The 15,158-nt window shown below is 45.1% G+C and overlaps 1 protein-coding gene across 1 annotated transcript in view; it reads right to left on the minus strand.

Moving 5' to 3' along the window:
- Positions 1–7,513, minus strand: part of LOC139548874 (FRAS1-related extracellular matrix protein 2-like) — a 101,007-nt gene extending 93,494 nt beyond the window's left edge. The window contains exons 1-3 of the mRNA XM_071358788.1: positions 3,267–7,513; positions 2,783–3,032; positions 1,980–2,679 (exon numbers count right to left, since the gene is read on the minus strand). Of these exons, the coding sequence (XP_071214889.1) occupies positions 1,980–2,679; positions 2,783–3,032; positions 3,267–7,468 (5,152 nt within the window). The 5' untranslated portion in view covers positions 7,469–7,513. The remainder of the gene's footprint in view (positions 1–1,979; positions 2,680–2,782; positions 3,033–3,266) is intronic.
- Between the last annotated feature and the right edge of the window lie 7,645 nt (positions 7,514–15,158).

A 15,158-nucleotide genomic window follows, 5' to 3' on the forward strand; every position in this document is an offset into this window, starting at 1 on the left:
TGGGACACTGCCGCCGGCTATGCCGGATTAGCTAGCGTTATTTACTGTCTGTTTAGCAGCGATGGATCTGCCAGAAATATTTAACAGGTCTGCAGGAGACAGCAGTGGGAAGAGAATGGGGATGAATTGGGGTCGGTAAATGAAGGAGAGAATGGGGATGAATTGGGGTCGGTAAATGAAGGAGAGAATGGGGATAAATTGGGGTCGGTAAATGAAGGAGAGAATGGGGATAAATTGGGGTCGGTAAATGAAGGAGAGAATGGGGATGAATTGGGGTCGGTAAATGAAGGAGAGAATGGGGATGAATTGGGGTCGGTAAATGAAGGAGAGAATGGGGATGAATTGGGGTCGGTAAATGAAGGAGAGAATGGGGATGAATTGGGGTCGGTAAATGAAGGAGAGAATGGGGATGAATTGGGGTCGGTAAATGAAGGAGAGAATGGGGATGAATTGGGGTCGGTAAATGAAGGAGAGAATGGGGATGAATTGGGGTCGGTAAATGAAGGAGAGAATGGGGATGAATTGGGGTCGGTAAATGAAGGAGAGAACGCATCCCACCCAAATGGCAGCCTTTTTGTCACGTTCCTGACCTGTTTTCTCTTGTTTTTGTATGTGTTTAGTTGGTCAGGGCGTGAGTTGGGGTGGGCATTCTATGTTTTGTGTTTCTATGTTGGGTGCAATGTGTTGCCTGATATGGTTCTCAATTAGGGGGCAGGTGTTTTACGTTTCCTCTGATTGAGAACCATATTAAGGTAGGCTGTTCACACTGTTTGTTTGTGGGTGGTTGTCTCTCGTGCCTGTATGTCTACCACACGGGACTGTTTCGTTTGTCGTTCGTGTATGTAGTCTGTTCCTGTTCGTACGTTCTTCGTTTTTTGTAAGTTCTCAAGTCCAGGTCTGTCTACATCGTTTATTTGTTTTGGTAGTTTGTTAAAGTGTTTTCGTGTTTCATCTTTACTTTAATAAATATCATTATGTCCACATTTACCGCTGCATTTTGGTCCGACCCTTACTCCTCCTCCTCATCCGAGGAGGAGGAATTAGACGATCGTTACACTTTTTCCTATACTGTTTAGTGCACAACGTTTTACCAGAGCCCATAGAAGTGCACTACATAGGGAATAAGGTGCCATTTGGGATGCACCCATATAGAGATCGATTGGGACCTTGTTCATACATTTCTTACTGACTGTTACTGTTCGCTAACCCCACCTTTCCATTTGTACTGTAGACAGGGCTGTATGTATGTAGTTGTTCTACACTGTAGCTATTTCTGTGGCTTAAACAAATGTTGGCCTGTTTTTACTGTGAGTGAAGCTAACACATCTCTCTCTCTCACACACACACCCTCTCTCTCCCTACCTCTCTATCCCTCTCCCCCACTCTCTCTCTACTGTATCCCTCTCCCCCACTCTCTCTCTACTGTATCTCTCTCTCTCTCTCTCGCTCTCTGCCTCCCTCCCTTTCAGACAGAGTATTCATGTCCTTACTCTCAATTCTTCATGTATGTGGCCCCTTGCCTTCGTGTAACGTAAAATCTGTTGGTATTTACTCAAGAGCTCAAATACTCTGTAGAAGTTTACTAGATGACGTCTGGGATAGGAGAAACCCCTACCTTGTGAAACCCTATCTTTCTGTCTGTCTGAGGAACTTGTGGAACTCCATTCATAGACTCTCTAGAAATACAAAAGATTTCTCTATCAAGTTAAGCCTGTTTCACAACACTTGATTTCTGAACACCTCGGTGCAGTTGCGGCCTATGGCCATACTAGTTACATAGTACCATTATAAAGGTAAGCGCTATAGTAAGTTCTTAAGCCATTATAAGAGCAACAGCGCTACAGCTCTAAGTGAAAATTACTCAACAGCTTATGAAGAATGAAAAAAAAACCACATTGGACAATAAAGTTATATTGTACTTGTAAAAGACTAAAGTATAGTAGAGTATAACTTTTTATTTAAAGTAACGGTTGTCTTACCTTGAGTGAATGTGGTGACGGTAGCGTTGCCTGTACCCAGGTTGATGAGGTATCCATGTTCTGGTCCCACGGTGATCTTAAAGGTGACAGATAGCTGAAGACTATCCCTGTCCTCGGCCTTAAGAGTCTTAGAGGTGATGAGGAACCCCAGGTGACCCGTCTCTAACACCCTCAGGGTGGGCCCCCCTTTATTCACCACGATCTGGGGCACCCCGTTATCCACCGACAGGACCGTGATCTTCATCATCTGGGGGCGCCGCGTCTCGAACACGGTGTCTGGGAACACGTAGAAGTCGGTGTGCGTCCCGTCAGTCACGGTAAAGGAGAAGGAATCCTTGGAGGACTCAGTACCGTCGTGTTTGTAGCTGATGAGGTTCTCGTTCAGGTCCTGTTTGGTGAAGGAGGAGACGGGGCGGGTGTTGTTGAAGAGGAGGCGACCGTGGACAGGGACCTGGGTGACCGTGAACTTCAGGAGGCGGTCAGCCGTGTCGCGGTCCTCTGCAGTCAGCTCGAAGGGTGTGATGAGTTTGTTCTCTCCCTCGTTAACCACCAAGCTGTGAACCGTTAGAACCGGTTTCTTGTTGTCCACATCGGTGATGGAGACACGGAACGTGCGGAACACAGGGTTGTAACCGTCGGTGACTTCGAACTCAAAGCTGTCCATCTTGACCTCATCATCGGCCGTGTGGATGTAGTACACCTTTATTATAATTTTAAAAATACAAAACAATAAGCCATTTTAAAATGTTTACAGAAAAACAAAATATAAAATCATGAGTATTAAAACAATTACATCGAAGTACCTTGCTCCCAGCTAGCTGGAGCTGGGTAAAGGAGGAGATGGGCATGCCAGGGCCGTCGGTACACTCCAGATGGCCTCTCTGTGGGGCTCTGGTGATGGTGAACACCAGGTGTTCGTCTGGACTGTTGAGGTCGCTGGTGCTGAGCAGGTCTGTGGTCAACGTTACTCTACCACCTTCTTTCAGAGAGACCCCCTTACTGACCACGTCAGGGAACACCATGTCGATGCCGCCCACTGTCACATAGAAGTACCTGTCAATTGACAGAAAGAATATAACAAATAAACAAAACAAACAACTGCAAGACAATCTGTTAGGAGACACCCTGACACACAAGAATCATCATTGTACTATAAGCATAGTGCTATATCCAGAATGACAGATTTCTTTCAATGAATTTTTCCTTTTTTTCAAGTTGTTTATTCTATTGCTGTAGTGTATTGTTTGTATTTTAGAAAACAAAATTCATTTTGTAAAAATTAAGTACCTGTCGATCAGAGGGTTGATGCCGTCCGTCACGTCAAACTTGATAAGGTCCCGGATTCCTTCCTGCCCGTTGTGGATAAAGACGATGAGAGCCTGGTCCACCTGGTACTGCGTGAAGTTCATCCCCACTGTGATGTTCTCTAATGTCCCGTAAGGGGTTCTCCTCTGTAACAACCCCTGGCCTGGCCCATAGCGAACAACGTACGTCAAAGTACTATCCTCAGAGTCCAGGTCGGTGGCTTTTAAAACATTGTTATCGATCACTTTAACGTCTCCTATCTCTATCTCCAGACCGTCGTTGATGGCCATCCTGGGTGTCTCGTCATCTACAGGAATGATCATAACAATGATGGTCTTCTCCACGGTATATTTACCGTCCGTCAGGATTAAGTCAAAGCTGTCCTCCTTGGTCTCCGAGTCATCGTGTTCATACACTATACTGGAGGCTTCCCTGATCTGGTCCAGGGTGAAGTTGGTGACTGTGACGGTGCCGGTGATCAGCTGGTTGAGGATGAAGCCGTGCTTGGGTGGTTTGGTGATGATGAACGTGAGTTCATCCGAGGGGATGTCCGCGTCGGCTCCGTTCAGGATGGGCGTATCGATAACAATATTCATCCCTTCCATAACAACAAACTCCCTCATATAGATCTCCGGCTTCTCATCGTTGAACGGGATGATAACGATGGGGAAGAAATGTCTCTCGGAGAAGTTGATGCCGTCTGAGCATCTGAACATGAGCCGGTCCTCGACCGGCTCCACTCCCTTATGGATGCTTTGGACGTAGTAGATGTGGTTCTGTCTGATGTCCTTGATGGTGAATGCACTGATCGCAGTCCCAGACCTGGACTTCTCTGAGCCTGGGGCCGGGGAGATGTTCTCCACGTAGCCTGACGTGGGCTGTACGATGATGGTACAAAGCAGGTCATCATTAGGAGTGTCAATATCATCAGCACTAATGTGAAGAATCTCAATCACATTCTTCTCTCCCTCTACAACAGTGAACTGTGGGCCTACCAACACCTCTGGAGCCTGGCTGTCCATGGGGAGGATGGTGATCTGTACCCTGACCCCCGTGACCCTGTTGCCCCCTACCGTCCACTCATCAGACATGTCTGTCAGCGTCAGGTTAAAGTAGTCGTATTTAGTGGTGAGGCCGATCTCTCCGCTGGTATGGGTGTACACCACCAGTCCGTTGATGATGTCAGCCTGGGTGAAGCTCCCTGATTGAACCCCGTTCACCAGGATTTCTCCGAAAACCGGTGGGTCCTCCAGGATGAAGGTCAAACGGAGGTCGTCCGTGTCCTCGTCCCTCCCCTGGATGACGTTAGTCGTGACCTCCGTAGCTCCGTTCTCCAGGACGTCGATGTAGGAGCCAATGGTTCCGGCCGGGAGGGTGATGGTCGGGGTCTCGTCATCGATGGGCTTCACGGTAACCCTGATGGTGATGGTCACAACATGGACGCCGTCACTGACATCCAGCTGAAAGAAATCACTGGTGGACTCGTCTCCGTTCTGGATGTAGGAGATCCTGTCATTAGCAATGTCCAACAGGTTGAACTGGTCCCCTTTGGTCAGGTCGGTGAAGGTGTACTGGACTGTGCCATGCTGAGGGGGCTGAGTGACTGTGAAGGAAATCTGGCTACTGTCTGTGTCTAAGTCCACAGTATCCAGCTCAGCTCTGGTGATTATGTGCGTTCCCCGCTCGAATATCGTGAAGCCAGTGTTGGTTATCTGAGGCGGCTTGTTGTCGACAGGCTGCAGGAATATAGAGAATGTTCCGGTGACAGTATTCCCTGACGTATCCTCCACCGTGTACTGGAACTGCAGAACGTGGGCTGTGATCCCCAGCTCCAGGTCAGGTGGTTTGTATGATATCTTATGGTGGTTGACCTGAGCCTGCGTAAACTCAGTCACTACAGTGTTTGAACTTTCTGTTAACACAATAGACCCCAGTACCACAGGGCTGTTCTCGTCTGTGTCTGTCGGGGGCTGGGTGACGGTGTACTTCAGATCTCTGTCCTCCGAGTCCAGGTCAGTGTAGCGGAGAAACTTCTTACGGAAGTAGGTGAGCTGGTACTCGTGTACGGTCATCTGGAGGGTGGTACCAGGATACAGCTCAGGGGGGATGTCATCCACAGGCAGAACCTTGATGATGAACGAGCTCTGTTTTGATTGGTTAGGGGGGTCGTTATCATCCTGGACCCGGAAAACAAACTGGTCCATAACTGTGTCAGTGCTGTGAGGCCCGGTGTGTCTGTAGAACAGTTTCCCGTCTGTGATATCCTGCTGCAACCACTCTGTAACCTCTTTCTCATACAGCTCATCCTCAGCATTAAACCTCCAGGTGGATGGGTCCGCTGGGGCCTCTGACTGCCTCAGCAGCACCTCCCCTATAGGCGAGAACGGGGCTTCTATGGTGAACCTGATAGTGGAGTCCTCAGAGTCGATGTCTGCAGCGCTCAGTGTGAGTGGCGAAATGAGCATAATCTGGTTCTTGAAGAGGATTAACCCCGTGTTAGCGTTGATAATGGGCGGCTCGTCGTCCGTGGGAACGATCGTTAGGGGAAACAGGAATTCCACCTCATGCTTCCCGTCCGTCATCCGGAAGATGATGTTGTCGCTGTACGTGTCGCTGCCGTCGTGCTGGTATATGACCATGCCCCCGACCAGATCGGCCGGGGTGAAGAACTTCCTGAGTGACCCGAGCACCGTCAGCTGGCCATGCCGCAGCCCATCGACCACCATGATCCTGACATCATCCAGGTCGTCCTCGTCACTGACCCCTAGGTTATGAGAACTGGACAGTGGTCTGGACTGACCCTCGTAGAGAAGCTGACCAGTATTCCTGGTGACTACTGGAGCAAGCGTGTTCATAGGCTTCACTACAATCATGAAGGCGAACGGGTCAGACACAGCCCCATCAGTGTCCACCACCTCAAACTCTATCTGGAAGATACGTTCTGTTTCAGAGTCCACAGACGGAGGCTTGTAGGCTATCTTTAGTTCTTTGAGGTCTCCCTGGTAGAAAGAGGTGATGGGCAGGTTCCGGTCATCTGTGCTGACTATGTACCCCTCCTCGAAGGAGAGGGGGGAGGTGATGTTGAAGATAAGGTTGTCAGGGTTAGACTCAATGTCCTCGGCAGCCAGCATGTCGGGGGTGATGGCTGTCATCACAAACTGATCCACCTCCATCATCATCATGGCCACGAAGCTGGGTTTAGGAGCCGTGTTCTCCTCGCCATCCTTTATACGCACCATCATCTGGAAAAACTCCTGCTTCAGAAAATTACCCTCTTTATCTTGTAATTCCACAATCATTGGGAAATAATCTCTATTGGGTGATTTGTGTGCAGAAGTGTGCTGATAGCGGATATTCATTTTAATAAATTCATCACAATCCACCATTTCTCCAAGTTTTCCCTCATCCACAAGTTTTCCATACCTGGGTAATGCACTGCCACTGGAGAGGGATGTTATTTTACACTGATGTTCACTTCTATCATATGTGAACTCTAGAATCTTCCTGTCAATGGGGTTACTAGTGCCAAGCAGTTTGTCAACAGTCAGAGGCATGTTTCTGGTTAACACTTCCAACTGTGTGAAAATCACCTCCACTTCCATCATAAACGGGATGATTATGGTGTCGGTATGAGTGTCATATCTGAGCTGTAGCCTCACCCTATCCCGCGGGGGGCTCCTGGACCCGAAGTGAGAATACTTTACGTCATTGGGTCCAAACTCACAGGGAAACTTTTTGGGAGAGAGCTGCCCGGGCCTCTGGGAGAGCGGGTCGTTATCCAGAACCGTCATACTACATCTGTCTCCCGGCTGTACTTGGATTACCAGATCATTGATAGGATCAATGAATACTGCTCTCCCGAAAGGCACGCGTATTCCATTGTTGGCCACCAATATAGCATCCTCTGATAGTTCCGATCTCAATGCGTATGATAATCCATAACTGTCGAAAACCTGCGCGGTGGAGTCACCTGTCACAATCACCGCGATCAAAGCAGAGAGCAAAAAAACAGCGCCAGTCCCTTGGCGTTGCCACAGGGGGGAAATAATCCAAGCCATTTGGAGAGAGAAACCACAGCAAAAACACGTTGAATTGTGCACATAAAATCCAGAAAAAAAACTAAGAGCAGTGCAGCTAAATTTATGAGAGTATAAAATGAGTGTTGATAAATATCTCACACGCATCCGTGATGAGGTGTACCATGCTCTCTCTCTCCGCTGCTCTCTTCTATTCAGGTTAAACTTCATACACTTAGAGTCCCCGAGTGAGAGATACGCCCTCTTGTCTGCCGATTGGAGGATATTTAGGGTGGAATGCGTTTAATAATTTTTTATTGGCTGAGAAAGATGTCAATCAAAACCCGAAAACGATAGCGCATGGGTTGGATTTGAAGAAGCAGGTTGAATAAAGTGCGAAATTCTACCGAAAAAGAAATGGAGTGATATGTGCAGTCAGGTAACCACTTTACCTTAAATGGGCAATCTGCAGTTCAAACAATACAAAGCAGTCAGGCACCCCTGCCACTGATATGGTAAATAGCTGCGTGATGGGGCTGGAGAAATGTAACCACTCAAATTCATATACAGAACTATGGATGCAAGGACTGACCATCCATGAGATCAAAATGATAGTTTTAACCATGTTTTGAAGGCTACACAGTGTTTGTTAACAATTACATTGTTTACAAACAAAGGAGTAAAACAAGTTTATATATGAACACAATTGAACTAAGCTCATGAGGCATGTATAATTTCAATTCTTCAAGAATCAATGGGCATACATCATTCATTTTAAAGTCCACAATTGGATGTAGCAATCACAGATTGCCCCTTTAATCTCTTTCTTTTGTAATTAGTTGATAGTAGACATTAACACTAATGTCCAAAACAGATTAGGCTTAATTGGCCCTGTTCAACAGCAATGGAAACGCTGTAGGTAAATCGGTTATTATTGCCCGAAAATTTGAAACATTTTGAAAATAAGCCTATCTATAACCAGTGGTGGAAAAAGTACCCAGTTGTCATACTTGAGTAAAAGTAAAGATACCTTAATAGAAAATGACTCATGTAAAAGTGAAAGTCACAAAGTATTTGGTTTTAAATGTACATGTAATTGCTAAAATATACTGAAAAGTATAAATCATTTACAATTACTTATATTAAGCAAACTAGATGGCATCATTTCTTTTTTCTTTTGTTTTACGGACAGCCAGGTGCACACTCCAACACTCAGACATCATTCAGAAACGAAGCATGTGTGTTTAGTGAGTCCACCAGATCAGAGGCAGTAGGGATGACCAGGGATGTTCCCTTGATAAGTGTGTGAATTGCACCATTTTCCTGTTCTGCTAAGCATTCAAAATGTAACAAATACTTTTGGGTGTCAGCGAAAATATATGGACTAAAAAGTACATTATTTTCTTTATGAATGTAGTGAAGTAAAAGTCAAAGTCAAATATATAAATAGTAAAGTAAAGTACAGATACCCAAAAAACTACTTAAAGTAGTACTAAACTACTGTCTATAACAGGTCTATACAGTATATCAATTAATAGGGTATAACTACGTTACATTATAACAAATCTCCTTCAACATTTAATGAAGATATTTGAACAAAACATTTTGATTTGCATCAAGTAGTTTACACACTATACCCTAAAATTGTCACGACTTCCACCGAAGGTGGCTCCTCTCCCTGTTCGGGCGGCGCTCGGCGCTCGTCGTCGCCGGTCTACTAGCTGCCACCGATCCCTTTTCCTTTTCGTTTGGTTTTGTCTGTCTTGTGGTTCACCTGTGTCTAGTTGAGGTTATTGTGGGGTATTTCATCTCGCCTTACCCTCTAGGTTTTGTGCGGGATTGTTTGTGTAACTGTCATTTGTTTGGGTTGCGTTTGGTTTGTTCTGTTGAACAGGTGTTTTTTTCTGGACTGCGTTCCTGTTTTTTTTGTGGCTGCTGTTGTGGTCCTGTGCCTGTTCTTGATGGACTTGTAAATAAACGCCCTTCTTGCAATTCTCACTCTCCTGCGCTTGACTCCACACCCACCTCTCCTAGGGAGAACCTGACAAAAATAGAGGATTAAATTTTTTATGAAAATCAATAGAGGGTAGAGTTTAAGGCGACATGTTCAGGGTAGAGTTTAAGGCGACTTGTTCAAACTCCCTCTTGTGGTGTAATGGAATGTATCGTTTTGGGGTCGCTCTGGTCCGGGTCAGAGCAATATAGAGAATATACTGAACAAAAAAATAAATAAAACGTGTAAAGTGTTGGTCCAATGTTTCATGAAATAAAAGATCCCAGAAATGTTCCATACGCACAAAACGCTTATTTCTCTCAATTTGTTTACATCCCTGTTAGTGAGCATTTCTCCTTTGAACAGATAATCCATCCACCTGACAGGTGTGACATATCAAGAAGCTGATGAAAAAGCATGATCATTTCACAGGTGCACCTTGTGCTGGGGGACAATAAAAGGCCACTCTAACATGTGCAGTTTTGTCACACAACACAATGCCACAGAAGTCTCAAGTTTTGAGGGAGCATGCGATTAGCATGCTGTCTGCAGGAATGTCTGTCTGTTCATAAGTCGCCTCAAACGTCGTTTTAGAAAATTTGTCAGTATGTCCAACTGGCCTCACAACCGCAGGCCACGTGTAGCCACGCCAGCCCAGGACCTCCACATCCGGCTTCTCCCCTGCGGGATCATCTGAGACCAGCCACGCGGACTACTGATGAAACTGTGGGTTTGCACAACCAAAGAAGTTCTTCACAAACTGTCAGAAATCATCTCAGGGAAGCTCATCCGCGTGCTCGTCGTCTTGACCTGACTGCAGTTCAGCGTCGTAACCGACTTCAGTGGGCAAATGCTCATCTTCGATGGCCACTAACACGCTGGAGAAGTGTGCTCTTCACGGATTAATTCTGGTTTCAACTGTACCGGGCAGACGGTATGGCGTTTACTTAACTAAAGAAGTTCACAAAACAAACAAAAAAACTACTAAGCAGCTAGCTGCTTATAATGAGTGTGAGAGAGTGCATGGACAACAGGCTGGTGTCAACATCATCATAAAGGGAAGTATTGAGTATTCTAATCTGCTCGCACATAGTTGATTAATGTCTCTATGAATGCGCCCCCAAATTGCACCCTATCCCTACTGTACATAGGGCACTACTTTTAACCAGAGTCCTATGTCTTAGTTGTGGTTGATTTACTCTCTCCTGCAGAGTTTAGTGGTGCTAACAGCCATGCAGTGAATTCCTCAATCTGTGTCCCTCTTCCCTCCCTCCATCCGTCACGCTCATCACCCGGGTCTTCTAGCTGTCAGATGTTTCCTTAACAGAGCATTCCTGCTCTAACAGCTGTCAGGCACAGTCAGGGTGCCTCTACCTCTCTCCACACCACAGGAGGTTGGTGGCACCTTAATTAGGGAGAACAGGCTCATGGTAATGGCTGGAGCGGAATAGGTGGAATGGTATCAAATACAAGGTTTCCATGTGTTTGATGTCATTCCATTTGCGCCGTTGCAGCCATTATTATGAGCTGTCCTCCCCTCAGATGCTCCTCACACCTTTCTCTCTTCCCTCTGCTAATTTGACTCTCTGCTCATCTCTCCCCGTTCTCCCCCAGTCATAACATCTCTCTCGCTGTCTCTCTACACCACTCATCTCTCTCCACACCCTTCGGCTGGCAGCTGAATATTGATCAGTCAGTCAAAGACAATGGAAAGTATGATATGATACTGATACCGCTAGCTCATTAGCCCAGTGCACGCTGAAATGAACCTGATGGATATAGATATTATAGATAGGCCCACAGTTTTTCATGGTCACGTTTACTCTACAGTTTAGTTTTAGTGTGCAGTATAGTACATGGGTATAACCTTTTTCTATTCAGCGATTCAAACAAAATATGTACATTCCTCTATGAGCAGGTGTCCTATTAATGTCTTAAAATGACAACATTTTCAAACTAAAGTGTACCCTGAGGACGGAGTAGTGTATCCAACAGAGCAGAGCCGTGTCCATAGACAGGGAGGCTTTTACATAGAATTACTCTGTTTAACGAAGAAAAGGAGACTGAAGAATATAGATGTCCTTTGCAACGCCCTAACTGATGCTAAAAGTAATAAAGCTGAACAGTGATATAGTGTTCCAGTCAGTTTGACAGTATACTTACTGTATGAGTAGTAGCTATACAGACCCTTAGTTTGTAATTCATCACCTCATCCACTGTGCTCTACCGTACATGTAGAGAGGGCCTTGCCCTGTTTATGTATTTGTGCATCCCAAATAGCACACTATCTCATATATATAGTACCCTACTTTTGACCAGGACCCATAGGTAGTGCACTATATAAATCAAATCAAATGTTATTGGTCACATACACAATTTTAGCAGATGTTATTGCGGGTGTAGTGAAATACTTGTGTTCCTAGCTTCAACAGTGCAGTAGGATCTAACAATTCACAACAATACACACATCTAAAAGTAAAATAATGGAATAAAGAAATATATAAATATTAGGATGAGCAATGTTGGAGTGACATTGACTAAAATACAGTAGAATAGAATACAGTATATAATACTTGCCAAGAAACTGAAGAGCGCAAACTTTCACAGAACAGCGCAAACTAGCTCTAACCAGAATCGAAAGAGGAGTGGGAGGCCCAGGTGCACAACTGAGCAAGAGGACAAGTACATTAGTGTCTAGTTTGAGAAACAGACGCCTCACAAGTCTATTTAATGTATTATTTAATGAAGCTGCCAGTTGAGGACTTGTGAGGCGTCTGTTTCTCAAACTAGACATTCTAATGTACTTGTCCTCTTGCTCAGTTGTGCACCGGGGCCTCCCACTCCTCTTTCTATTCTGATTAGAGACAATTTGCGCTGTTCTGTGAAGGGTGTAGTACACAGCGTTGTACGAGATCTTCAGTTTCTTGGCAATTTCTCGCATGGAATAGCCTTCATTTCTCAGAACAAGAAAAGACTGACAAGTTTCAGAAGAAAATGATTTGTTTCTTGCCATTTTGAGCCTGTAATCGAACCCACAAATGCTGATGCTCCAGATACTCAACTAGTCTAAAGAAGGACTGTTTTATTGCTTCTTTAATCAGAACTACAGTTTTCAGCTGTGCTAACATAATTGCAAAAGGCTTTTATAATGATTAATTAGCCTTTTAAAATGATAAACTTGGATTAGCTAACACAACGTGCCATTGGAACACAGGAGTGATGGTTGCTGTAGATATTCCATTAAAAATCTGCCGTTTCCAGCTACAATAGTAATTTACAACATTAACAATGTCTACACTGCATTTCTGATCAATTTGATGTTATTTTAATGGACAAAAAAATGTGCTTTTCTATAAAAATAAATGACATTTTGAAGTGACCCCAAACTTTTGAACGGTAGTGTACCTTATGCTTCCCTCCGGTTGGAATGTCGCTGGAGCTTTAGATGAGCTGAGAGAGTTTGACATACAGTATGCCACCACTGAAGGAGCTGTCACTGGGCTGTCACTGGGCTCCACAGTGGCTCCTCCCATTTGGAGAACAGCCATCATTCCATCCACTGGCTCCTGTGTTCAGCCTTTCTGTCTGGCTGGCAGGAGAGATGGACATGGCGTTCAGACAATGTGATCCTGGATTATGGAGAACCTGCTATGTCTATCAACATATTTTACTGCTTTACAAAAGAGACATGTGCATGACAGATGGCACCCTATCCCCTATACCTATAGGGTGCGATGGCATGCAGCCATGGAGAACCTACAAAAAGCAGATAAACCCTCTCCCAGCTAACACATGTTGAATTCTGTATACCAGAACACACCAGGATGTTAGGAAGAAACACATCATGTGTGCTTCAGGCCTTTCCATCAGGGCCCAATTAGGAACACATCAAAGGAGGTTGACTACAGAGCGAAGCCCCCAGCCATACAGGGCCTGGAGGAGAGAGAGAGAGAGAGAGAGAGAGAGAGAGAGAGAGAGAGAGAGAGAGAGAGAGAGAGAGAGAGAGAGAGAGAGAGAGAGAGAGAGAGAGAGAGAGAGAGAGAGAGAGAGAGAGAGAGAGAGAGAGAGAGAGAGAGAGAGAGAGAGAGAGAGAAAAAAAAGTAAATAACTGTATTGTATTGTACTATGTTGGGGAACTCAAAGGTTCTAAAGATGGAGAAATATGGACTGGTGCCCGGTGCAGACAGAGGTTGTAGAGGAAGATTGTTCTATTTTACTGACCAAAAATACATCATTTATGACATTTAAAAAAGTTACTGAAGAGCAGGTTACTTATTTGTTCACCAATATCCTGGATGGACAACACACACATGGGCTACATTTACAATAAGAAAATATTGTGTCTTTTATCTTTCGGAAATATCCTTAAAATAGACACGTTTGTGTTCAAAAGTGGGTCATACAAGACTACGCTACATCACCCTGTAATCCCTCCACTAGTATGAACATGAATGTTTGGAACCATTAGATGCTGTATACTATGTTTACACTATGTTTATACATGCCCTATCTGTAAGTATACAGCTCTGTCTCTGAATACAACGGTGATGGTTAGTTGGAAAGCCCCATGAGGAAGAGGTGTAACCAGGAGAGGGTTGGCGTAATGCACCACACAACCCACCTACATACATGGGCCCCTATTTATAAAGCGTCTCAGAGTATGAGTGCTGATCTTGGATCAGTTTTGCCTTTGAGATTATTATGAATGGACAGGGGGGAATCTGATCCTAGATCAGGACTCTATGATTACGGGCCCTGGACATGAACATGTTGGACTTGATAGTAACTAAAGTCATTATCTAGTCAAAAGTTGAGGTGTAGTGGGTCACTGCACACTGGTAGAGAAGCACCGGCTGGCACCTCTTCTAGAATACCTCTAAAACATAAACTCTGTTACAGTCAAATTAAAGTGAGCACTATCATCCTTTTCATTTCACTTCAAGCACCGGTTATAGTGTATCCACAATAATAACGGACAAGCAAAGATGTGTGTTGCCTATGGTACTGTTTAAAGCATGTGTGTGTTCTCCATCCTTGGTAGTGTTGAATGTTTAATCTGAGTTGTGTGTGCTATTGTTGAATGTTTAATCTGAGTTGTGTGTGCTATTGTTGAAAGCATGTGTCTGTGTGTTGTCCATCCATCCATCCATCCATGATTTGTTGAAAGCTGTAGTAATATAACAGCAGTCTCCCCTTTCATAGGGCTGTCTCCCCTTTCATAGGGCTGTCTCCCCTCTCATAGGCTGTGTCCCAAATGGTACCCTAATACCTATATAGTACACTAGGGTGCCATTTGGGACGGGGTCTAGATCTTCCTGCTGAAATCTATTCCTGTTAATTGCCCCCCAGGCGTCAGCCCCCCATTGGCCTCAGTGTAAAAGTCATTCATGTTGATTCCAGTGGAACAATAGTTGGGGCTTATCAGGTCTATTTTAGCTGCTAGGTTGTTAGAGAGACAGGGCTGGCTGGGCCCCACTCTGCTCATTACGGCTATTTCAGTTCATTACTTCACAGCCAGGGACCAGGCTTCGATCGCTAATGCTGGTGGGGTTGACACACAAGCATGCACACTCGCACGCACACACAGGCATGCACACACACACGTAACCTACAGTTGTACCATAACAAACAGGGGGCAGAATCCAACGACCCTTGAGGAGTTAGATGGGTGTGCCATTTGGGACGCACACAGGGGTAGATAAGGAAAAGTGGTTCTATTGACCTGAACAGTGCAGTACTATAATATTGAGGCTTGGTCCTACAGACATTTCATTGTCCAGGGCAATAGTTTAGTCTATTCAGATACCCATTAGTACATCAGGACTAATATTTCTGAGTTCATACTGACACACTCTCCAACACAAT

Source organism: Salvelinus alpinus, chromosome 22 (genome assembly GCF_045679555.1).
Source record: "Salvelinus alpinus chromosome 22, SLU_Salpinus.1, whole genome shotgun sequence".
Taxonomy (NCBI): Eukaryota; Metazoa; Chordata; class Actinopteri; order Salmoniformes; family Salmonidae; genus Salvelinus; species Salvelinus alpinus.